General features: G+C 35.9%; 1 protein-coding gene across 19 annotated transcripts in view; it reads right to left on the minus strand.

The window, feature by feature from the left end:
• NRXN1 (neurexin 1) overlaps window positions 1–26,490 on the minus strand; it is a 1,071,251-nt gene that overhangs the window by 303,145 nt on the left and 741,616 nt on the right. For all 19 annotated transcript variants that reach the window (XM_036262501.1, XM_036262500.1, XM_036262498.1 and 16 more), the window contains one exon: window positions 11,800–11,981. In XM_036262501.1, the coding sequence (XP_036118394.1) occupies window positions 11,800–11,981 (182 nt within the window). The remainder of the gene's footprint in view (window positions 1–11,799; window positions 11,982–26,490) is intronic.

Consider the following 26,490-nt stretch of genomic DNA (forward strand, 5'->3'; position numbering starts at 1 on the left):
GAAGTTGTAGATGAGGAGTCTCTGGAGAGTGTCACATGCTTTCACCATCATCCTTTGGGGATCTAATGCTGTGCTCCAAAGAGAGCGCCCCTACCCCCCCACCCCTCCACCCCCGCCCCCTGAGCTCCTGCACTGCAATGGAAAGTTACCAGCAGGAGCCCAAAGCAAAGGCTCCATTTACTCACACATGCATTCCTTCATCAATAAGCATTTAGTATGTATTTAATAACTACTGTGTTAGTGTTTGAAAATACAAAGACATAACGATATATCTTGAAGATATATCACTGACCTTGAAGAGTTCACAATTTAACAAGGTAGAAGGGCACTTAATGAAATAGCTATGACCAAGGTAAATACATAATAGAATTAAGAACAAAGTGCTATAATAGTACCATAAAGCACATGATTAGTTTTTCCCTAGGGGGCCAGGGAAAGCTTACAAATATATGCAATATATGGTCAGAGCCTTGAAGATGAATAAAAATGTACCAGACTGGGAAGGAGAAGAGGACAGATAGGAGGAGAAGTGGGACTATTTCAGAGGGAGAAATGAACATGGACAAAGGCACTTTGAAGTTCTATTTTTGCTGACATTTTATTATTGGTACAAATATTTTTGGAAACTAGTGGTCTCTGCCTTTAAAATTATGTATGCCCACAAATTAACAAATCAAACTAATTGCAAAAACTACCTACCTAACTACAAAATGTTTCAGGCAACTAGTCTACCAGACAACTTTCTGTGTGTTCACTGAACTAGAGAAAGTGGTTTATGTAGCTGATATTTGGAATGCTGAGTAATTCATGTGATGTGTGGTATGCTAAAAGCTGGGGTTATTTGCCTTTATAAAAAAGTATTGAGCAGTTATCAGGTGTAACCTAATGAGGGACTGCTTCCTGAATTCTTACATGTACCACACACATAAGGCTGAGAGGTTAAATACATGGACTTAGAAATCTGAATTTGAATCCTGCCTTAGCTTACTAGCTATGTGACCTATACTTTACTTGCTCATCAACTAAATAAGAATACTATTTTTTTTTCTCACAGGATTTTTATGAGTATCAGATGCGATAATGCCTACAAACTAAGAATAATTATGAGATTATTGGTTGGCCTTATAAGAGCCACACTTAAAGATTGCTCCATAGAGTTTTAAAACATTTAATTGTGCTTCTACAGAATGAAGGTAATATGGGGGACAGCTGCAATAATGTGGGGAACATCCATAATAATTTTAACAATAAAAATAAAATATAATTAACAAACAAACATAAATCAATCAATAAATAATAAAATAAAATACCAGCCTACATCTACATTCTGTGGCTAATGTGTTACCAGAATGAAGCTACTGGAGGCCAATAGCCAGACCTCTCTATACTCTGTATTCCCAGGGCCTTTAACATGCCTGAAAAAAAGTAAAAGGTTTGTTAAATGCATGTATTAAAGAGAACTGTGCAAATTAAAGTGGGAAGTACCTGGAGATGAACCTGGAAAATAAGCCCGCATTTGCATTCATTGTGGTTTGGTCAAGGAGGTTGACTTTTGAACCATTTGCAGGATAGAGCTCTGGTTCTCCAATAGAACAGGTTAAGGTGTTTACCAGACTCTTACCTCAATACAACAATCTATAAAAAGGCAAGAAAAACCCTAGCTGGTTTGGATCAGCTGTTAGAGCACTGGCCAGCAGACCAAAGGGCCCGCAGGTTCAATTCCTGGTCAAGGGCGTGTACCTCACTTGCAGGTTCATCCCCTTTCCTGTCAGGGATAAGGCAACCAAGGGATGGATATTTTTCTCTCTCCCTCCCTCCCTCCTTCCTACTCTATCTAAAAAAATCAATGGAAGATTTAAAAAAAAAAAAGGCAACAAATAATTGGCAAACATGCTGGTAATTATCTCGGATTTGCATCTCTCACTCACCCTTAACTGTTAAATATAAATTGACTTCTTCCAGAGACGCTGCTCTTGACTGGAGCAGCATGGGGCTGTTTACTGCCCTTGAACATTTTCAGAATGCACATGCACAGTGTAAGTTGGCGGATCTTCTAGAACCAAAACATTGTTTCAACAAATATGTATTGCTCATTTGCTTAATTCCAGGTTCAGGCTGGGCTGTTGGAACACAGAGGTGCACAGAGCAGATCAGAGCCCAGCCCTCCTGGCGCTGACTGCCGCTCAGCACATGCTGCTCAGTGTGAAGGTAAGATCTCCCATCAGGACCTAAGCACTTCCATCTGAATCCAAACTTCTGCAAGGTTTACAAAATTACCAACAACAACCACCACCAGAAAAGAGTACAAGTACAACCAAAAAAATGGTAAAGGTTCTTCTGCCAATTTTTTTTTCAGATAATTGATTTTGCTTTGTCCTGGAGAAGTAAATTACTAAGTGTCTGTGTATACAATTTTGAAAAACAAAAAGTCAACTTTTCCTAATACCCCACAAAATAAACATTGGGAAAATACTTAAGGAATATTATGGAGGGTCTTCAAATCCTTGAGCTGCCTTATTAGCAGGTGAGGAGCTGAGATATGCTCTCTTGCAGAGCAGAGACAGAGGGCCAGGATCTGTGCCTCCCTCTCCCTGATGTTTTTCAAAGAGCAGCCCCTATGTGAGCACAATTCTCCTGTAGGTGGGTGAACATTTTCAGTCAGGTGTGTCCCACACTAAAAGAGGTTAAGTCAAACTACCATAAAACATTTATTTTATTTTATATTTTTTATCCTCACCCAAGGACATTTTTACATGTATCTTCAGATAGAGTAGGAGGGAAAAAGAGAAACATCGATGTGAGAGAGACACATTGAGTGGCTGCCACCCACACAACCCCTACCCGGGCTGGGGACAAACTGCAACCAAGGTACGTGCCCTTAGCGGGAACCGAATCTGGGACTCTCTGGTCCATGGGCCGACGCTCTAACCACTGAGCAAAATTGGCCAGGGCCAAACTGCCATAAAACATTTAAAATTGAAGTTGAAATAACCAAGTTTTAATTTTACAACAATCATCGTGGTAGCATATTTATTAGAAAGGGAAAGAACCCTAAGAGCGGGTTAGTTACAAGGCGACTGCAACAGTTCCGGAAGAGGCCATTGAACTAAGGCAATAATAATGGATACAAAGAACTACAGTAGCCACTAGCCAGATGTGAAGCACTTGAAATGTGGTTAATGGTATATGTGGAATCTAATGAACAAAATAAACTGACAAACAAAATAGAAACAGAGGCATGAATACATGGAACAGTCTGACAGCAGTCAGAAGGGTAGGGGGTGGGAATGGGTGAAAGAAGGTAAAGGGATTAGCTAAAGAACATATATGCATAACTCACAGACACAGACAACAGTGTGGTGATGGCCAATGGGAAGCAGGGTTGGGGCTGGGTGGAGGTGGGCAAGGGGGGGGGGGAATGAGGGCTTCTGTAATAGTGTCAACAATAAAAATAGAGTTAAACAAAATAAAGAAATGTGGCTAATGGCATTGAGGAACTGAATTTTAAAGTTTATTTAATTGTAATTAAATAACTAGATTTATTGTGATGATCACTTTGTAGTATATACAAAGACAAAATTCTACTGTATACCTGTAACTAATATAATGTTACATAACAATTTTACCTCAATTAAAAATAATAAAAATAAAACATAAAATTTGTATTTATTTTATGTTGAAATGATAATACTTTGGATAGATTGAGTTAAATAACATATGAACAATTCATTCACCTGAACTTTTTTATAATGTGACTACTAGAAAATTTAAAATTATTTGCATGGACCACATTATATTTCTATGGGATAATGCTGACTGAGAGACATTTCTGGAATTTGGTGAGAAATGTTAGGTCGTAAAAGTAGCAAGGGAAACATGTTAAGTTTTTAAACTGTAATCGTGTAGAGGGACAGGAGGTTCGAAGATGCTGAATGAACCCTTGGAAATGCTGGTAGGATAATCAGAAGGGAAGTCAGGACTGGAGATGTGAGTATTTGGGAGTGAGAAGTCTCCATCTGCTAGCTAAAATTCGGAGTAGAATTTTAGGAATATTAAGATTAATTTATTTTCACAGGCTAAAAAGTCCTAATAATTAATTAAATTTTGATCTTTTACCAAGAGCTTTTTTTGGTCTGTCAATCTTGTATTTCCACCCTTCATTGGGCAGGAAGACTCTAAGGGGTATGTTCAAGAGGAGTGTTTTTCTTGATAGGAAGAGCCCACCAGTGAAGAGTCTCTTTAGGAGCCTAACTGTCATGTGTTCTTCCAGGACTATGCTTTGTAGGCAGAGAAGTTAAACAACTCACTCAGCTAGTCTCCAGACGGGCAGAGGCCTCCTCTGTCTTGTTGAACTAAGAATCCCCAGGTGCAGCATACTACCTCCTGTGGGGATGCAGAATGACTCACCCATGGTCTTTGGCTGACATGTTTGTTATGCTGTTTACATTTCTTATCTACTACTCTCATGCGTTTTGCTAATGGCTTTCAGTGTGTTGTGTGCAATTAAAAAAAAAAAAGCTTTCCTGATCAGTGTACAAATGACTCTCCTTTTCAGTATGCATTCCCCAAACTAGTTCATAATCCTTAAACAACATCTTCATTACTCGTTTTCCATTAATCTATATTGTGTTTAGACTTCTGCAAAGCCAGCATCTTTAACAACCTGTGAGCATATGCTCCCATTGTTGATCATAATTTCTTCCTAAGACATGTAGGCTCTGACTGGATCATACAAATGAACATATCAGATATGTTCTGAGCATGGGAGATCTTAATCATGTCTTCTCCTGGGAATCTATTGTAACCAAGCTCAGCTGCTTCTGGATGACTAAGCCTGTATAAAATTATAAATGTTTGCTGTTTACAGCTACTAACTTGTGGGAAAATTTGTTACACAGAACAAGACAAGTAATACAGTATGAAATGTATTATAGATGATCAATAATAATGTGTTGAATGGACCAAAGGAGGTATTTTTTGATGTCAGAGTTTTGAAAAATAATAGCTATAGAAGAAATGGTGGTATAATCAGTAGTTAGAAATGATTCCACAAGGTCGCTTGTTTTGGCAGCATTGAAAAGAGCATTTGCGCCCTGGCTGGATTGGCTCAGTGCTGGCCTGAGGACCAATGAGTCACGGGTTCGATTCCAGCCAAGGGCACATACCTCAGTTGCAGTTCAGTCCCCGGCCCTGGTCAGGGTCGTGCGGGAGGCAACCAATCAATGTGTCTCTCTCACATTGATGCCTCTCTCTGTCTCTCTCTTTCTCTCCCTCCCTCCCCTCCACTCTATCTAAAGATATATGGAAAAAATATCCTAGGGTGAGGATTAAAAATAAAAAGAAAGAAAAGAGTATTTGCTACTGCAACCTAACTCTGAATAACTTAGAATTAATGTGACACTATCCTATATAATAGCTTGGGGTCCACCATAAAGCAATGGATCAAGAAGAGTAGTGATCATAGACTGGAGCAGAATCTAAGCTTTTCTGTACCTATGTAATGCCCTGGGCATTGTTTCAATAGCTCCTTCCAAAAGATTCCTCAGTCCTGGACTTCTTTCTGCTAGCTCAAGAGGCTCCCAAATCCCAGTCATCCCTGAAAACACCTAATATTTAAATTGAGAAACATGACTGAGCAGAATCTAGATAGTGAGAGAGAATGAGCAGAGACCTCCTGGGCAGAATTAGAAATAGAGAAATGACAAGAAGTTCATTTTAGAAAGGAATTAATAAATTTCACTGGAGTGGAAAGAAAAGTATAGAACTGTGACAAAATAGACCAGAGAAGGAAAATTAAGATCAACGTGTTGAAAACATGAAATGTTAGGCATAGAACGTGCATTTATCTGTACATAATTGGGAAGCATTGATGTGTTTTAATAGAGGAATAACAGAGTCAAAGATGCATTTTAGCAAATTAACCTGACCTGAGTATATAAAGTGGATTGGAGAGTATTCAGAATAGAGACAGGAAGGTAAGTGTCTAAGTAATAAGTAAAGGAACTGAGAAAGAGCAGTTACAGATAGTTGTTTTGATTCTCTTTTATTCAATTTCAGAGCGACAGCATTTCAGAAAAGAAAATAATTCTTGAAATTGAGAAACCAAATTCAGAGTGACTGATGCAACAAAGGAGGATTAGAAAATAAGAAACTAATTAACTTCCAAGGGGAAATTAGAAGTTTGTATTGATTCACTTGACCTCACCCCTCTCTCAAATAGACTGTATCAAAGTATCTATATAGCACTTCAGCCAACATAAATGTAATAATCACTTCTCCCATTTTCTCCAAAGATAATGTGTACCCTTCATATGTTACAAACATGGACAAGAATTTTACAAAACATGGAGAAAAAACGTTATTTTAGTCTTTCTTTTAAAATTCTAGTCAAAGAGGTCACATGTTCTCTAATTCATGTAAGAATCAGGAAAATAAAACGTTAATACTGTCAACAATAAAAAAAGTGAAAACAGAAGCACTCAAAAATATATCTATTGTATATGATTTACAGGATTGAATCTAAAAATTATATGGCAAAGTTGAACTCTTAAAATATGTAAATCTGTTGGTTGAAAAGAAAATTCCCTTGGAACATAATTTAACTTCAAGAAAAGCCTATGAGGGAATAACTGGGGTTTATCTTGTTGATGGAGGTGTGCACCCATGTATAATTCTTGACCTTAAAAGGTATTTTTTAATGTAATTATCTGACAGAGGTGAGATAAGTAGTATAAAATGTAGACAGGCAGAGAGAGATGAGAAACATTTGACATGTCACAAATATTGGTAAGTTATTTGGGGACATTATATAATATTCACTATAAATACACTATGCTTCTAGTCTAAACTAAACCTACTGATCAAAAGGTGTATTTCTAAATCAAAATCAATTAAGAGCTTGTTGTAAAAGTAAGGCTTCCGGCTCAGCAAAGTACAAAGAAGAAACACTTAAGGCAAATATGTATAACAATTCACTAATCCAATTTGCAATGCTCTTTCATGCTCTCAAGATGAAAGAATTTCAAAAAACACTTTTTACTCATCCTCTCCTCCAACCTCCACACATTTCCTCTGGTCAGAACCAAGACCCATGTTAATATTCCGGCAGTGAGTGAGCACACATTGGCAGTGGCTTTCTTCCGCAAATCAGAGAGGGGTGCAGTAACCTCCACTTAAGATGACCAGACTGCAATATAGCTGTTTTCTCTAGAGTGACAACAACATAGAGCTAAGAAAATATTTTAAAAATGAATTTAATGATTTGTTGACTGATTCTAAGAAATCACTTTATTCGGTATTGATTAATAATCCTCAGCATTACTAATTTAAATGTATATAACACTTAAATGTATTTAAATCTCTTTCTATTCTTTATCTTAAAAACCTATCATTTGTCTCTGTTTTTACAAATACTATGCAGATAAGAAAGTTAAGACAGCAAGAGGGAGAAATGCAGCTGTACCCCGATGGAGGATAATCAAGAAAAACTAGTCATTTGGGACAAAGTATATTTACTATACATTATCTAAGCTACCTGGTGACCAGGATCCCAGCTGCCTTGTCCATTCATTCTTCCAACAGATATTTATTGAAATAAGTACTAAGTAGTTAGCTGGTTTATTTTTGCATTCATAGGGCCTAACAGACTTGGGCCACATTAGTTGCTTAGAAAATATTTCTGGACAGCCTTCCAGCATATATTTAAATAATGAAACACCACATTTCTATATGATATTATTTTTCTTATTAATCATTATTACTATAAATTATGTCCTGTGCCATCAGAAAGCTTATTTCTATTTGAAATATGGACAGATATAAAATGAGTCGAGAACAATTGATGATAAAAGTGAGTTACAATAAATAAAATGATTATTAAAGCAAGATAATTATTCATCCAAAAAAATTTTCTCACCATACACTTTCTTTAGATAATCAATTACCACAATTTTTTCTTTGGTAAAGATTCAGAAAACAACATCAATAAAATACGCAACTTTGTAGCTGTTGGTACACTTTTTCTATATTATAAACAAGAAGTTAGCTGACTTTCTCAGAGGTATATAGAAATTAAACTTCATCTGCAACTTCACTTTGACTATTGAAGAATTGAGAGTCTATACTGAGCCTAAGCCATAATATTTTGAATATATAATTCATTACTTCATTTATTATTTCAGAAAACATTTATTGAGCACTTGTATTCTAAGCACTATGCTAATTAATTGTTTCTTACTTCATGTCCTCATTCCTACTCTCCTTCAGAAACCGTTCAGATTTCAAGAGTGGTATCATACGGCTCTGAGGGTAGCAGTAGCGATATTAATATAACAAAAAAATCTGTGTAAACTAGGACACCTGAGTCAAAAATTATTTTTTATTCCAAGTTATTATATTTCTAGCATATCGTTAATCAAAATTTAAATATGATTATATTTCCAGTAAAATCAAACATCATTTTGAAAAAACAAAAGGACGATAAATAGTGTCAAATATTCACATCTTCATTTGACCTTATATGCCAATCAGATTTTAAAAGTTAGATAACTGAAAAGGCATTGCACATTTTGGCAAGATTGGAGCACCTTAGAATGTATTCTATCAACTTTTCAGCTTATTGGTTAATTCTATTAGTTGATGGTAGAAATAAAATTTTTAAATAAAATCTGTACATGGTTTATACTTGGCTGACCTACAGAAATTTTTCTGGCAATTTAATAGATAACTTAAACTTCTAACTTTTATAATTAAAACATATCATCTATGATATCAATCAGTTTAATTTTTAAGGCAGTTATATTCATAAAACACAATAAAACAACACTAAATAATCTATACTTCTACAAATCTGTTTTCCTTTTAAATCCCCAATCTTTAAAAAAGCATATTTGGAGAAAATCAGAATAGATTCAAAGGTATCTAAATAATCTTATAAAATAGCCTCTGAATATTCCCAAATCTAAGTATCGTTATTAAGAATATTTCTGCTTCTGCCACCAGCAAGCACCAGCTTTGGTCCCTGTCCCTTTCCCTTTCCCTTCCTCCTTTCATCCTTTCTCCCTCCCTTCCTCAGTCTCTCCTTTTCTCTCTCTTTCTGTTCTGTACCTCTCTCTCTCTCCCTTTTAAATATCTAAGTGCTTTTTCTCTTCCTATTCTAGGTACCCAACATTATGGAAAAAGGTGAACTTCCATAGGAAAAAGAAAAACACTGGCCTTGTGTTATTATGATGGTATGTTGAAAACATGAAAATAAGTAACTTGTCTCCATTTAATGTGCTGAGTCATCACTTGTAGGCAATGAGAGAAAAATGAGGGAGATAGAAAGTTTTTGTTGGCCAGCTTTGGACTAAAACTGGGTACTAGTACTTGATACAGGACTGAGTAGGGCTAGCCAACCAGGATGACCAATATCTATTTTCTATTTCCCAATCAAGAACATGCTCTCAGGTCAAGGTTGAGTTTGGAGATTGCAAATTCAAGAAGAAGGGTGTGTAGCGGCAAATACTGAGTTCAAAGTGAATGGCTAGGCAAGACTGAGGCAAGAGGTTCAGAAAGAAGGAGGCCAGCAAAGGAGCTGCGGAAGTTAACAGGCTGGTATGAATACCTAGAAAGTCAATCCTTTATGGACAAAAGGACTTTAAGCTCACATTTGATCAGAATTGAAACCAAATACCCAGTCTTGTAGACTAAAACTCTTTGACCATGAAACAAACAACAGTGGTTTGAGTAATTTAATAGCATGGCCCCTTATGATTTGAGAGTGATCATTGTAGAACCTTTTCGCAGGATAAATGTGTAATTGGTTATAGATCAATAAGTAATTTCTTTCCGTAGGAAAAGCTCTTGTTCTCATTTTTATTTATTTATTTTTTGGAAGTAGCAATGCTCTTAAATCAGAATGGAGCAAATACATTTAGAAAGTTGAGATTACTCTAAACAGCAAGATTCCTTACTGCACTAGTTAAGTTTATCTCGACTGATCATTTATTTATGATGCCATAAAAATCCAGATGCTCTCAGTTTTGATTGTTAGATATTTGCTGAAAGGCAGCTGAAATTACTTTCCCAGTTTCCATTTTGACAACTGCATCTTGAATGGAAAATTTACAGCAGAAAATTTACGACGGTTCAATAATGGTCATGCTGAAGTGTTGTTTCCAAGATTAACAATGAATTCAGTTCATGGTGGTCAGTGAAAACCCCTTACTCAGCTTACTTGAAATTCTATAAATATAATGGAAAACTAAGCTTAAGAAAATAAACAAACTCATAGATACAGAGAACAAACTGATGGTGGCCAGATGGGAGGGTGTTGGGGACTGGGTGAAAAGGTGAAGGGATTAAGAAGTACAAAATGGCAGTTACAAAATAGTCATGAGGATGTAAATTACAGAATAGGATATATAGTCATCATATTACAATAACTGTATATGGTGTCAGGTGGGTAAAACACTATTGGGGTGATCACCTGGTAAGTTACATAAATGTCTACTCACTATGCTATATACCTGAAACTGAGATAATATTGAAGTCAACTGTAATTAATCAATAAAAATTTTAGAAGTAAATAAATGAGTAAAACATTGAAAATGAAGGCCCTATAGATGTCTGTGATGACATATTTTGGTGTTTGGTGATTTTCCTAATCATTTTAGGATGGGTACCTGAAGGCCAGTTCCTAACAGGAAGAAACATGTTGACCTAATGAGATGTCCTTTCAGACACTGGTACTAGTAAAGGGAGAACTTATAGGGATAGACAAAAACAGAACAAAACAAACTTACATGATCATATGAGGCAGAAGGGATAAACTATACCTCAAGGATCAAAGAAAATGGAGAGATTTATATGCTGCTGGAACCTTCCAGAAGACTTTAGACCAAGAGCTTTAATGATAAAAACCCTTAACAGTGTTAACATATATGATACCTTCTTACGGTTTTTATTTTAATATATCAGTAAAACACTAACACCTCTAAACAACAAATGCCTGCATGTGTTTCTTTGCAAAGACTGCAGGGAAATGAGGGGATGAAATGAGCCACACAAATTGGTAACTGAATGAAGAGATATAGGGACGAGGTCCCAAGCTACGGTTGGTTACGGCAACTTTAAAAGGTAAAGAAAGCTTCTCATTTATAAACTATTATTTGTTATCTACTATGTGCTGACTAAATTCTTATGGGAGGCTTAGAGTTTGGAGAAAAGGGTATGGTCCCAGGATAAAATGGCAAGAGTCCATTGTATGTGCTTGATGCTTATGTATTAAAATGACTATAAGACTGCACAGAAACAATGTTTTTGGCATTTAATTTCATAGCCCCAAATATCTTTAAAGTTTCCTTTTCTCCCATCCATTGCATGTAACTTCAGACAACAGATTTTCCAGGTTAGAAAACAAATAAGGACACTGGATCCAGACCTTTGGATGTCACCAGTGTCACAACGCCCTGCCTCCAGCCAGATGGAATAGTGTCTACAAGGCAATAACTCATTTTATTAATTTGTCAGGTCTGCCCCAAGTCACTAAAAACACACCGAAAACAAACATTCATGAACAGAGAATTGAGAGGCATTCACACCTAAAATAAAAACACCATATTTTCTATTATAGAGAACACTTTTAACAATAGTAATAGTAATTGGTACAAGGTCTCATTACCTCCAGAGTGTATTTATATTTTCTGTATCAAAGCACTGGTTCTGGGGACAGAAACTTCCAAAAGACCTAATTGTAAGTTACTTACCGAAAACGAACAGTAAAAAACAAAAGCTGAATCTTATTTTGAAAGTACTTACTATGTGCAGCTCTAGGTAGTCCCCCAGGCCAGAAGAACTGTCCACTCGCACCAGGACGGCTTCCTTCTGAACAGTGCTGAACCCTATGGCCAGTCTGTCTGCTCGTGTACTTGGCCGGTCATTCGGAGGCCACTTATATGTGATCTGTCCACCACCTTTGCTAAAGATGTATGTTGTCCCCGCTGGAAAACAAAAAACAAAGCCAATTAGTCCAAATATGTGAAGTACACACTTTCCCATGTTTATGTTGACGTATGAGCAAAGTATTACATTCATACTATGGCCAAATTAAAAAAAAATGGCTAAGCAAACAACAGATTTTTATCACACATTCTCAAGAAATAGAAAAGAGGGTGTTTTGGTTTTTTTTAAATGAAATATCAAGGCAGCTCAGTTTTTAATATACTCATTAAATCTCCCAGCAGGTGTTCAGAACAAATGGGAGATGGCTCCTTTTTTCAACTGAGTTTGGACAAGCATGGAATGTAATGGGTTTTTATTTCTTTCTGCCAGTTTTTAAGAAATAGTTTCGTAGGAAACATTGACTTTGGATGCTTCCAAACAGAGCAGAGACATATATCAACCTGTTTTAGGAACAAGGGCTGCATGCAGATGTGACAGGGTCACATTTCACAGTGAAGCAAATCGCAACCAATACACCGCGAATCAACTTTTCTAGGGTACGGGTCTGTTCACATATGACAGATGATAACTAATGGATGAACAACCATAAGCCCCAGTAGTCATGTCAAGAAAATACAGATAATAGATCCCATCCATAGTAGTCAAGTCTTATTTAACAAGAAACATCTAGTAGCTGTCAAACTCCCCAGCACCATGAAAAGACCTGTTCTTCATGTGTGTGTGTGTGTGTGTGTGTGTGTGTGTGTGTGTGTGTGAATACTAGTCTTACAGCACTAAGAATAATGTCATAGCCACATTTGGTGAGTGTTCAAATTTTACTTTATGGTGGTGATCCCAGTAAATTATCAATCTTTTAAAATAGTCTTGCTTTCAAACAGGTTTACTAAGCATCCAGTGCATTAAAATCGTTTATCATTGTTCCCCTGGAATCTATCTCACTGTTTGCAATGCAATGAATTCTTCCAGCCAGATTATTTGGAAGAGACATGTGAAGATATATATATATATATATATGATGGAGAGGAGATCTTCCTCCACACTAAAGGGGACCACAGAAATAGTTATTTAGTTATCGCAGGAAAAAAAACTTAGTATACAATTGATAGAGGGGAGTGTAGCCTTCCAACAACAAAGAAGGCCACTGCATAATTATTGTGTACTTACTATGTGCTTAACATGGAAAGGAAAGCAGTCAGAGTGAATATGAAAATCTGAGCCACAAAGCGTCTTGTGTTTATGGAAATATAGCTTCTATCAAGAGTAAGGCTTATGTGTAAAAGCTGTATTATAGTGGTATGTTTTCCAGATGATCTACCCATCAAATGTCTATGATTACCAAATTTACCAATTGAATAAAGTTGACAATATCACATTCATGTACATTTAAATGAACAGATAATATCAATTTTTCCTTTTATTATATTCTGGAGCCAACTTTACTCTGTGTTCTGTCTGAGACATTTCCATAATTCTCTCCCTCCCCCACCTTGAGAAACTCCAAAGCACTCTGCAATATGCCTATTGTACTTGATTGTTTCAAAACGCCTTGGTACAGAGACCTGACCCAAGAAGCGTGTCAGGATAATATTGAATGTAAAAGTGATAAAACAGAAATTTGTGAAAATGCAATGGTAGAGAGGCTGTACATGTCTCTATTAAATTTTTTGAATACTAAAGAATAAACATATGTTTATCTCTCTCATGTGAGAATAGGTAAGTTATATTTCAAAGGAACTAGTCTGCGTGCAAAGAAAATACAGAATATACAGGTTTGTGTGCCCGGAATGCCAGAGCCTGCAGGACCATTATTGTTCTGCATCATCAGAAGCTTGTTCATCAGGATATTAATAAACAAGCACTAGTTGATAAATATTTTTCTGCTTGGTAATTTTTGCAGCTGATTCAGTATTAAATGTTTCAGTAAAGCCAGCACTGATAAAAATAGGACAAGAACATTTAAACATGGAGATTTCTTTAAACCAAAAAATGTGGTGGTGCCCTCTGAGTGCTGGTACTTAATTTTATTCTCTTCCTTTTAAGCAATTTTGTTCTCTAATGACTATGTAGTTCATGTGAATTAAGAAAAATATTCAAAGCCAGAGATGCTACTTGACAATATGAAACAGATCGAAGAATCCAGATGTTTGCTAGACTTGTGCAAGTAAAGGCAGTATTGTAAAGCTACAAATATCTTACATTACGTGGTGATATTTTTAACATTACAAATGACTTTCATGACCATTTTTCATTTCCTCTCTCCTTCTGCATGGAAAGCAAGCAGGGCAAGCGTGACTCCCGTGTTCTATTTGAGGACATTTAGTCAGAAGGGTTGACTTATCATCTCACGTCGTAAACTTGGTTATGTGGCAGAGCTGGTGGGAAAGCTAGTATCCAGGGTCTGACTCCTATCTTTTATTTATTTATTTTATTACAGAAATGTTTCTGTTATCATAACAAGACAGTCAAAAAAAAGTTAATTGGATATGTCAGTCTGAATTTATCAAGGCCAACTGTTATCATATTCTAATGTCTCATATCCATAAAGTGACATTTGCACCTCATGATCATATATGTCCTTTCACCTCACAGTGCTTTCAAAAAAAAAAAGAAAAGAAAGAAATTACATGTAAATGTGACAAGCCATTTGGTTTAGGGTGTACGTCCCAAAACTATGGGATGATGAGTTTTAGTTGCTCAGTTACAGAACTTGAGGATAATAATTCAAAGGTGTATATTTTCAGCAAGATAAATGTCACCATACAAATACCATTACTCAAGATTTGATTTAATCTCATATTTCAACCTTTTCAATAAGTCTTACAAGTTGGCAACTAGCCTGCAATTAGCCACTCTGTCCTCCTTACAATGACTTTCCAGTCCTTTAGGTGTCACCAAAACAAAGCAAAACCAATTGTGATACCATGTGCCAAACCATGCAATTACCTTTACTCTCTTTTTCTCTAGATATATCTGAAAAGCAATCTCTCTTCCTTTTTCTTCTGTATGCACAGCAATAAACTAAACTATACTCATAGGCACGATTCCATGATGAGCAAAGGAAGTAGATGCCCAGCCATAGCACAGTTCTCTTCACCAACCCCTATAAGCATCTTGGCTTTCATTTTCAAAAAATCACTTTGTATTAAACACTACAAAATTTCTATGCCCTCAAAGCCCTCCTTCCATCAAGACAGAAAATTGCCATATATTCTGTTTTGGTAACCTTGAGAATATTCCAACAATATAACATACTGGGTCAGATGACTAAAATTTCCAAATCTACTTTCTTTAAATTGCATCTTTCTGAATAAAGGATATGATGTACTTACTGAAGTAGAATAATTAAGACATTAAGAATGTAAACTCTGGACTCAAGCACACCGGGGTTCAAATTTCAACTGTATAATTTACTAGCTATATGATCTTGATCAAGCTATTTAGTCTCTCTAAATCTTCTGTGTCCTATCTGGAAAACAATAGGGATAATAACACTATTATCTCATAGGGTTTCTATCAGGATTAACTGAGATATTGCACAGTAACACTTTAGTCACGTTCCTGGCTTATAGTAAGTGCCCAATACATTTTAGAGAAAGAAAATAGATGATGTGTCTGTGTGCCTGTCTGTGAAAATATAAACTAAATAATATTGCAATAATATTGTTTTACTTTAATATGAGAGCCTTTAGAAAAGTATGATTCATTTGAAAGTTGTGTTCAAACCAAATGCCTTTTTAGAAATGGCTTTCCTACACCCCAGTTTTTACTTCTCTTTTCAGTATTTCATTCCTTGGATTAGCACTTTTTTCACATAAACCCATTATATTATTATTTACATTCACTACTAGTTGACAATAGGATGAATATTAAATTTTATCAAATGGGAGCTTTCAAGAGAAAAAGAATACTCATTCATCACCATAAAGCATCTAGGATGGGAAGAATTATAGCACAATACAAAAAAACTCACTGTGACCATTAAATAAAAAAGTCTATACAAAATGAACTGCAATCTAGCATTATTTTAAAATTTTTATTTTTATAGAAACACATTTTATTTTATTATATAAGTGAATTCAATGTGCAGCAACAGTCCATTTTAATCAGTTACACACATTTTTATCAACATGGAGGAACGTGTTGCCATTATATTATTAATATTTTATTGTGTTAATCCAGGTTACTTTTTTCCTTTGCTTTTTCTTAGAGATAGTGAAAGGGAGGGTGGGAAGGGAGGAGAGAGAGAGAGAGACAGAAACATCGACGTGAGAGAGACCCATCGATTGGTTGCCTCATGCACGCACCCCAAACAGGGCTAAGGATAAAACTCACAACCTAGGTACGTGCCCTTGACCAGGAATCGAACCCACAACCCTTTGGTTCATGGGCCGATACCCTAACCAGTGAACCACACCAGCCAGGGCACCGTTATTCTTCAGGCAAGTCTCAATATGGCTAGCACTAACACAGCAGTGCCACGGCTACTAATGGTTTTATTGAAAATTAACCTTGATATCCATCACATCACTGAATATGTGGGTGACTCAAACTTAAAGTGGTTTGCAGCAATCTCCACATTAAAGTAGTGCAGCAAGTCTATATTCTTCACTCTGAATTGATTAACAAAGCTGGCTCCATCAGATGCAAATTTAGCAGTGTCAACATACTTTTCACTGCAAAAAAAAAATGTGTAAAAATTACACATGGGCTCTTATTTCTAATATTTGAACTGCCTGTAATATTATGATAAGAATTATTTTTAGACTCTATTTAACATACATTTACATAAAAGGCTCTTTTCCCACCTTCTCTTTTTGCCAATCATCTCCTCCCTAAAAGTGTTCACTTCAGCCTCACTTGTTCCTGAAAAAGCTAATATATTCCCCCAAATGGATTGAAACTTTCTGAAAAAGAAAACCAATAAGCATGTCCAGGTATGCTTGATTATTGGTTGCTCTGGATCCCTGCTACATGAACAATAATATAATTAACTTCTGAATACATTAGCCTCTAACTCATACATAAGTATATGAATAAAAGGTTCTTTTCTGAAAGCCTATAATTCTTCAAATGTCATCGTGTAGCCAACATAAAACATTTAGCCCATTATGATTCTATTAAATGTAATAGGGATATAACACTTTTCCAGTGAAAATTTGCCAGGCAGTCAAATGGAGATTAAAAGAAAAACAACTATAAATAAGGGGAACTTTTATTCTTTCTGCAAACTTGTCAAGAGGCTGTTGTTAAATTTTAATTTTCCGAACAACTTTACCTATGTAGAAGCAAGCGTTCTTTTGACTAAAGTTCATGAAATGTGAAGATAATGAGAAGACCATCTTGTATTAAAAAAATAAACTTTAGACTATGGTAAAATATCTAAACTGGTGAAACTTAAAAAAATAAATGAATAAAAATTAACCCTATGTGTACAATAAAACAACAACTTATTACAGTTAATTGTCTTTCTCTCTGTAAAATTTTTTAAGAGAGAGGAAGCGGGAGAAGGAGAGGGAGAGGGAGAGTGGGAGATAGAGAGAAAGACAAATATCAATCAGTTGCCTCCTGCACACGGCCTGACGGGGGATTGAACCCATAAGTTGAGTATGTGCTCTGACTCAGAACTGAACCCACTACGATGCTCCAAACAACTGAGCGACACTGGCTTAGGCTGCTTCTGTATGTTTTTTGTGAGACTGTAAAGAATTATTTAATGAAACTTGGCACAATTTACTTTCCTAATTTAAATTTTTTCATAGGAGCATTAAAAACTCAGGGAAAGTGGGCATTTTAAGAGGAGAGATGCATGGAATCAGTAATAGGAGTTCCTATCTAGACTACGTAAGCAACTCTAATTCTAAAAAGTAGTAACAACAATGATCAAGATTGAGAAGAGGCAGCCCTCAATGTTACTGAGAGCCTTATCGAAGTAGCTCACAGTGACATCCAAGACAGAAGAAACAACAGGTTTCTTCATACATGGCAAGTTGCATGTTCCATCAGAACCCTAGACTCTTAGGAATTAAGAACATGTATTAAATTTATTTTAGAAGTTTGTCGACTATTTATAAAATAAAATGCAAACTGAGAAAAAATGTCAGAATTGGGAGCACCCCGTTTTCATGCACTGGAATTTCCTGAGAGCGACACTGAAGAGTTAGTGCACACATGCTGTTCTCTTACACAATGCGTGAACTGGGTTCGACTTCTTTCGTATAAATTCCCAAACCCCATGCAAATCAGACGTACTGTTAGACACTCAGGTTCCATGAGGTCTCACTAGGCATTAACAATTCATGTCTCCCAAACTCTCAGTGGGATCAAAGGAGGCTGACCCACTCGGACTCCACAGGAATCTGGGAGGCCTGGAACAGAGAAATCCTCTCCACTACACCAGCCTGCACAAGAATCCGCTCTATCCCAGCCAAGACACCACTTTAAAATAAAAAATGGTGCGTGCTTATTCAATAAGAAATTTTAATTAAAATAAAGCTATCAAGAAAATGGAATAGCAAAAAAGCTATCATGATGCCTATGAGGTCAGGAATTGTTTCTCTCAAAGATCATTTCAATAGTAATTATGCACGTCAATGAGAAAGTAAGAAAATTTTTTCCTTTGCCTATTGGCCCCAAACTTTGCTCTAATAAAAAACTTTTGCTAATAAAGATTCCATTTTTTTTTCCAGTCTCTAGTAATACATTTTATATTCTTATGATCTTAGAAAGAATAATATATTTAAAAATAGATCATGTATATTTTTCATTTTTACATTTGACATTTTCATACTTTGTCATTTATGGAAAGAACATGCTACATGGAAAAACATATCAATTATTTTGAAGACAAGCATGCTCCTCTTTAATAAGTGCAATAATTCTTTAGAATGCAAGAGAAGTCATGGCTGATGGACCTTGCCCATATCCTAGACATTTAGTACGGAACACCACAAATAGTACTCACACTGTGTGGTGTGGGGAGACTCAGAGCTTCTGTAAGGACACTTAGCAGAAATGATTCATTCACATTCTGACATTTTCAGAGGCTAGCCTGAATTTTTAAAAGGTGTGAGGGCTTTGCAACATTTTATTGTAGGCATCTGCCTCGGAAGCCATCCAAGGCTTCAGCTCGCTCTGAGGCCTCAGATTTGCTACACAGAGATGCAGAAGACAAATCTTTATTGTTAATATCATAGTCACTTTTATTCTATACCTCAAAGGCCTTTTGCCTTTTGACAGCAATGCCACAACGGGCCCTTCCCAGTGGAATTGAACCCTGAACACCAAGTTGTATGTGATTATTTTGAACAATTTGCATTATACACTTAAAATAAATAGAGGCCACCATAAAAACAATACAATTCATAATAATTTTAGGTGGAGAGCTTCAGTTTTTTTTTTTTTAATTAATTAATTTTTGTTACAGATGTTTCTCCTTTTTTCCACACTGATTCCCACCTCCCGCTCCCTCCCAGCCCTGTCCCCAGCTTTGTTGACCATGTTCATTGTTCATGCATACATGCTAAAAAGTTCTGTGGTTTATCTCTCCCCTACCACCCCCTCTTCTGGGGACTGTCAGTCTGTACCCCACTTTCACGTCTCTGGGACTACCCCATTCCTCAGACTATTATGTTCATTATATTCCACAAATAAGTGAGATCATATGATATTTGTCTTTCTCTGTTTGGCTTGTTTCACTTAGGATGATACTTTCCAGGACTCTCCATGTTGTCTCAAAGGATAAGAGATCTTTCTTTCTTACAGCTGCATAGTACTCCATTGTGTATATGTATCACAGCATTTTTATCCATTCGTCTACTGATGGACATTTGGGCTGTTTCCAGATCTTAGCTATTGTAAATAGTGCTGCTACAAACATGGGGATACATATATTCTTTATGATTGGTGTTTTAGGTTTCTTAGGGTGTATTCCTACAAGTGGGATCACTAGGTCAAATAGAAGTTCAATTTTTAATTTTTTGAGGTAACACCATAGTGTTTTCCATAGTGGCTGCACCAGTCTGCATTCCCACCAGCAGTGTACTAGAGTCCCCTTTTCTCCACACCCTTGCCAACACTTGTTGTTTGATGATTTGTTGATGGCGGCCATTCTGACAGGTGTGAGGTGATACCTCATTATTGTTTTAATTTGTATCTCTCTGATAATTAGTAATGTTGAGCATTTCTTCATATGTCTCTTAGCCATTTGTATCTCCTGTTTGGACAGGTGTCTATTTAGTTCCTTTGCCCATTTTTTAATTGGGTTCTTTGTCTTCCTTTTGTTGAGCTGTATGAGCACTCAATATATATTGAAAATTAACCCCTTATCTGATACATCATTGGCAATTATGCTCTCCCAGATAGTGGGTAGCCTTTCCATTTTGATGCTTGTATCTTTTGCTGCACAGAAGTTTTTGAGTTTGATGTAGTCCCATGTGTTCATTTTCTCCTTTGTTTCTGTTGCCTTAGGTGATGTATCAGTGAAAATTCTGCTGCATATGATGTCTAAAATTTTGTTGCCTACATTTTCTTCTAGGATTTTTATGGATTCATGAGTCACATTTAAGTCTTTTATCCATTTTGAGTTTATTCTTGTGTATGGTGTAAATTGATGGTCTAGTATCCTTTTTTGCATGTAGCTGTCCAATTTTCCCAACATAATATATTAAAGAGGCTGTCTTTACTCCACTGTATGCTCTTGCCAGCTTTGTCAAATATTAATTGAGCATATTGCCTTGGGTCCATTTCTGGGTTCTCTATTCTGTTCCATTGGTCTATCTGCCTGTTCTTGTGCCAGTACCAGGCTGTTTTGATTATAGTGGCTTTGTAGTATAACCTGAAATCTGGTAATGTGATCCCTCTAACTTTGTTCTTCTTTTTCAAGATTGCTGTGGCTATTCGAGGTCTTTTTTGGTTCCATATGAACTTCTGAAATATTAGTTCTGTAAAGTATGTCACTGGTATTTTGATGGGGATTGTATTAAATCTATAGATTGCTTTGGGTAGTATGAACATTTTAATTATATTAATTCTTCCAATCCATGAACAAGGTATGTGCTTCCATTTTTTTATATCTTCCTCTATTTCTTTTTTTAATGACCTGTAATTTTCTGTGAATAGGTCCTTTGTTTCTTTGGTTAAGTTTATTCCTAGGTATCTTAATTTTTTTTGCTGCAATGTAAATGAGATTGTTTTTTAGTTTCTCTTTCTGTAAGTTTATCATTGGTGTATAAGAGTGCCATCAGAGAACTGAAGTTTTGCTTTTATGTTTTGTTTTGTTTTTTTCCTAATCTCAGTTCCTCTCATTTAACACCTTCTGGTCTATGTGCTATATCTATCATTTTCTCCCTGACCAGGCTGCAACTAAAACTGTTTACTAGTTATGTTATACTGGAACTGGATAGAATATTAGCGTCTGACTCAGAAGTCACTCAAACTAAGCTCTAACTCTATCACCTAAGCATTCATAGTGGAATACAATTTTCCTCCAAAAGTGACTTTTGCTTTTGTTGATTTATGCTTCTCTGATGCACACTTGGTTTTCTTCAGTCCTGCTTCCCACTCTCATTCCAACCAAGCTACATTCTCTCCCTCTGTATCTATAGAACTTATTGTTAACTTGTGAACTACTATATAATATACCAGAGATGTCTTTCATTGAAATTTCTATCTTGATGTAGGTCTACTGAAGATAGTAGAAGATTTCATTTTTGATGTCTTCATGAAACTCATGTACTTTTATTCATTTATTGATCATGAACAAGGACCTAATACATTCCTTGGACTAATTCAGGAATATTGATGACAACAATGAATAACATAAGGCTCCTGATTCTCAGATTCATGTAACAAATTTCATGTCTATGTCCATTAATGAAATGGAATTAATACTGTAGTTGTATAAGAAATCTGAAGAATTTCACCAAATACAACAAACTGAGATGAGAAAATAGACTGCCTATAAAACTCTCTAATGAACACCATTTGCCATTTCATTATGTCAGAGTAAGGAACAACTCTGATGAAGAGACTTGAGATGCATACATCAGGTAATGGTGAACATTAGAGAGCCAGTACCTGTTCTGACAGTTGGCTTAAATAACCTATCCCAAAGATCTCCATATTTTATAGGGAAGAACAGGATATAGCCTGCTAGTCCTTAGGCTTTAAGACCTTATTAATCTTCAGAAAAACCCAGGAGACAGTATTGTAACCAAGTGATCGAAATTATCCCCAGAAACGAAACATATCAAATTCAGGTTCTCCAAATACAATGTGCTGAGAAGAGCACAGCATCCTTTCCATACTGTTTTTGACAAAAATGCATAGCTTTAGTCTAATCATAAGAAAACATCCAAGAGACACACGTTGCAGACAGACATTCTACAAAATAAATGGCAGCATTCTTCAAACGAGTCAAGATTAGGAACGATAGAAAAAGACTGAAGAACTATCCCAAATTGTAGGGAAACCAAGAAGTCATGACTAGATGACTCAAAAGACAGAGAACTGTGGTCATTGGAGAGGAAAAATTTATAACTCTTCTAACCTAATAATAATGTTAAAAATCCAGTGTAAAATTAGTTTATAGGTTGCTTGAAAGATTGAAAGCCAGGTGGTTTTAGTGAAGTGGTAGGTAAAGACTTTAACTCAAAATAAGGAGTTGGGATTTTTGACAAAAGCAAACAAAACACAATGCTGAGATAATGGCAGACAAATACGATAGGAGAAAGAGAATACAAAGGCAGTACAACAGCAAAATTCAAGAATAAAAACAGCTATACACTCAATAGAAATTAATTAAGCATTTCTATGTGGAAAGCAGCACACTAGACCCTGGAGAAAACAGAAATGTGAATGGGATAGCTCTAGAACATAGCTTTTCTACAGGGATCACTACCCATCCAATTAGATGTCAATTTTTGAATATCTGTATTTTCATTCTTATAGCCATTGTTCATATTATATCACCTTCGATCTTACATGTTGGAATAAAATCTCATCCCTACTTATCTTATACCTTCTTGTCCCTTCTTAACCTAAATCTACCTTACAAACTAACATCAGATTGTTTCTTTGAAATGGTAGTTGTGATCACTCTTAGAGAAAGACCTTCAGTGATTGAACCACTCTCTACCAAATTAAGTGAAAAATTTGTATGTTATCTTTAAATGTCCTCCAAACAAACTATCCTTCTATTTCAACCAAATTGGAGAATCCACTTGGTCTCTCAAAATACCCCTAATTTTTTTTAAATATGGTTCTGGAAAATAAGAGCAAATGTATTTTTTGTGGGAAGGATTTTGATAAGAAAAGTCACAGAAGCACAAAATGGGCTCTAGAAATAGGAAGTAGATTCATTTATATTAATAAAGAAAGTAATACATTTTAAACACCACTTTTTCCTATATTTTGTCTCTTGAATTAAATCTCTACATAAATAACAGAGTACAAATCATATAATAGAAATTAGGACAGTTCAAGATCAATGTTAAAAAGAGATTAGATCAGTTCCAGTATCTTGGTATATTTATAATTCTGTGAAATGTAAATTTTCTTTAACAAAGAGTCATATAACTTTACAAATGTAGAAAAAATGTGATATTATTGTCATAAGAGAGAAAATGTATTTAATAAGTGTCTTGGTGATATTTGCTACTTATCACAAATGTGTTCATTCCATCTTTATCAGAAAAGAAACCACTTCTTATTTAAGTCCTGCTCTATGCTTAGTAGAAAAAGTAACTCTAACAGCAAGCTAAATTAAAATAAAGTATATGTACCTTTGGTTTGTTTGTTTATTCATTTCTTATCTCAGACTCTCTGAAAAAGCTTATGAAGATAACGGTAAGAATAAAATTCAGTCAATTCTGAGAGATATCAATCCACATACTTTCATAATAAAAGTTTCAAGAAGAAAAATATTGGGAAGTTAGATCACTTGCTTTGACAAGCAATTGTGGGCATTTGTAAGATTTAAAATCCAAAAATGGAAGATTTTTTTTTTTTTTTTTAACCCATGAAGATATTTAGCCAATGGAATGCAACAAAGACATGAATTTTGAAAATGGAGGGAAAAAAATTGGTTTTCTACAGAGTTCTTTCTATGTCACCACCCATAAGATATATAAATAACTCTGTGTGAGCCATTTTTGAAGTTGAAAGGGCTGTGCATTAGAGGGGTGGATTAAAGTGCCAAATCAGTCCTGGGGCAGGGAAGTGTCCAACCTTTCTTCTTGTGTATTTGGTTCATAAAATTCTATCTCCCTAGACTAAAATTTCAAAGTGGCTTCAATCTCCACCTCAGATCCTTGAGCACTCAGGTCCCTAATTTCAAAAGACCCTCAGTTTTGAAACATAAATCTTTGAGCTCTAGCATCTTCAAATAGCAGCTCTGGAAATAACTGCAAAAGACCCACAGGACAGAGGGAAGGGCATTATTAAGGGGTGAGGTAGGATTCAAACTTGCAGAACACCCAGATCTTGGACTGTCCTTAAAAGTTTAAGTCATTTTACCCAGGCTGGTTTGGCTCAGAGATTAGAGCTTCGGCCCCCAGACCAGAGAGTCCCGGGTTCAGTTCCACTAAGGGCATGTACCTCAGTTGCAGTTTGTCCCCGGCCCCAGTTGGGGTCATGTGGGTGGCAATCATTCATTGTGTCTCTCTCGCATCAATGTTTCTCTCTCTCTCTTCCTCCCCCTCTCCCTCCTGCTCTATCTGAAGATAAATGCAAAAAAATGTCCTGGGGTGAGAATAAAAAAAAAAAGCTTAAGTCATTTTAAATTGGTCATTGTATTCAAGTGAACTTGCCTGCCATCTGCCTTTGAAGTCCTTAAAATTAAGTTTTATGATTCTTGTGGGAAAAAAAGAGGCCATTTCTAACTCAGTATAATCTGCTTACTATTATCAATCACTAATTAGAATTCATTGTTAAGCATGTGATTTCTTTTTTTCCCTTGAATATTCTAAATCATTTATCAAAGAATGGCATGTCTTTCTGTTCCTTTTTTGGCATTTTGAAGTCATAGTCATATAACTTTTGGGTAGATACTATTGAAGTGATTATTTTAGTCGAATGTGTAACAATAATGCCATCTAAAAGCTACATTTAACCAAGAGAGCAGTATTTTTGGAACAGCAGGCAGTATAACAGTGCTTTGTGAATATTAACATATTCTAGCAAATTAGTTTGCACTCATTATCATAAGCAATTACTTACTGTTTAGATGCAGCTCGTATTAAATTGGCAAGCAATTTGCAAGAATTAAAACATAACAGAGAGAGAGTTCTGAAAATTCAGCAATATACTGAGACAAATGATGCTACTAGGTTCACAAACCATGTACCAAACATGGAACCTATAAAACATGTGTAGCATTAAAATAATAGTCAGTTGGCTACATGGGTTTTACCTGAAATATAATTTCATAAATATTGTTTGGACATTACCAACACAACTGTGCATATCAGACACTACAAGGCATTACCAAAATAAGACCCGAGAAAAAGTGGGAATTCTTTGTTTCCTGAGAATGAACTAGGTATAAATTTGACTAAATTTTGGTATTTTATTAACCCACTGCATTGTCTGAGTGATTTGGTACTATTCAACTTGTCCCTTTAACAAAAAATAATTTTTTAAAATCTTTATTGATTTTAGAGAGAGGAAGGGAGAGGGAGAGAGAGAGAGAGAGGGAAACATCAATGAGAGAGAACATCGATTGGCCGCCTTCTGCATGCCCTCCCTCCCCCCCCCCCACAGGGATTTGACCCACAACTTGGGCCTATGCCCTGACCGGGAATCGAATCGACAACCTCTTGGTGTGTGAGTTGATGCTCAATCACTGAGCCATACTGGCCAGGCACAACTTGTCTCTTTTAAGAAATTCTATTGTCTTGATCATTCTTTCATTTCTGTTTGTGGTGGAGACTGCTGATGTTCACTGCTATCCACTTCACCTTCTTTAATAACAGAACTCTTAACAGGGCACACAGTGTAGCTGAATCACATGTAAGATGGGCACACTGTTGTCCAACCAGAGCCTACATTTCCCATTCTCCCTTGAAGCCTGATGGGACCATGTGACTAAGTTCTCACCAGGGATACACGGCCAATAATGATGTCTGATGTTTTCAGTTCAGGCCCTGAAATGTATCTGCACTTCCCTGCTCAAGTTCCTCTTTCTTCTTTCTGATTGATGACAGAAACTAAGACATTGCCTTAGACATCGAGATGGATACCATGGGTTAAGAAATGCACTTCCTACCTTGAACTGTAACTACTCTTTGAGAAAATAACTTACATGTTATACATATCTGTGCATTTTGGGGTCTCATTTGTATATCAAAGAATGTTTATATAGGCTTTAAAACAAAATGACATACATTTCATGTATTTCTTATTCTCATGGTAGTCAAATAAATTTGATAGGGAAACTATAATTATCTGTCTTACAAATTTAAAAGAAATTGGTATTCACGGAGGTATAATAATTTGTTATGGTCACAAAGTAATGTAAAACTTTTCTTATCAAAACCTTCCACAGAGAGC

The sequence above is a fragment of the Molossus molossus genome, unplaced genomic scaffold, assembly GCF_014108415.1.
Source record: "Molossus molossus isolate mMolMol1 unplaced genomic scaffold, mMolMol1.p scaffold_m16_p_15, whole genome shotgun sequence".
In the NCBI taxonomy this organism is placed as follows: Eukaryota; Metazoa; Chordata; class Mammalia; order Chiroptera; family Molossidae; genus Molossus; species Molossus molossus.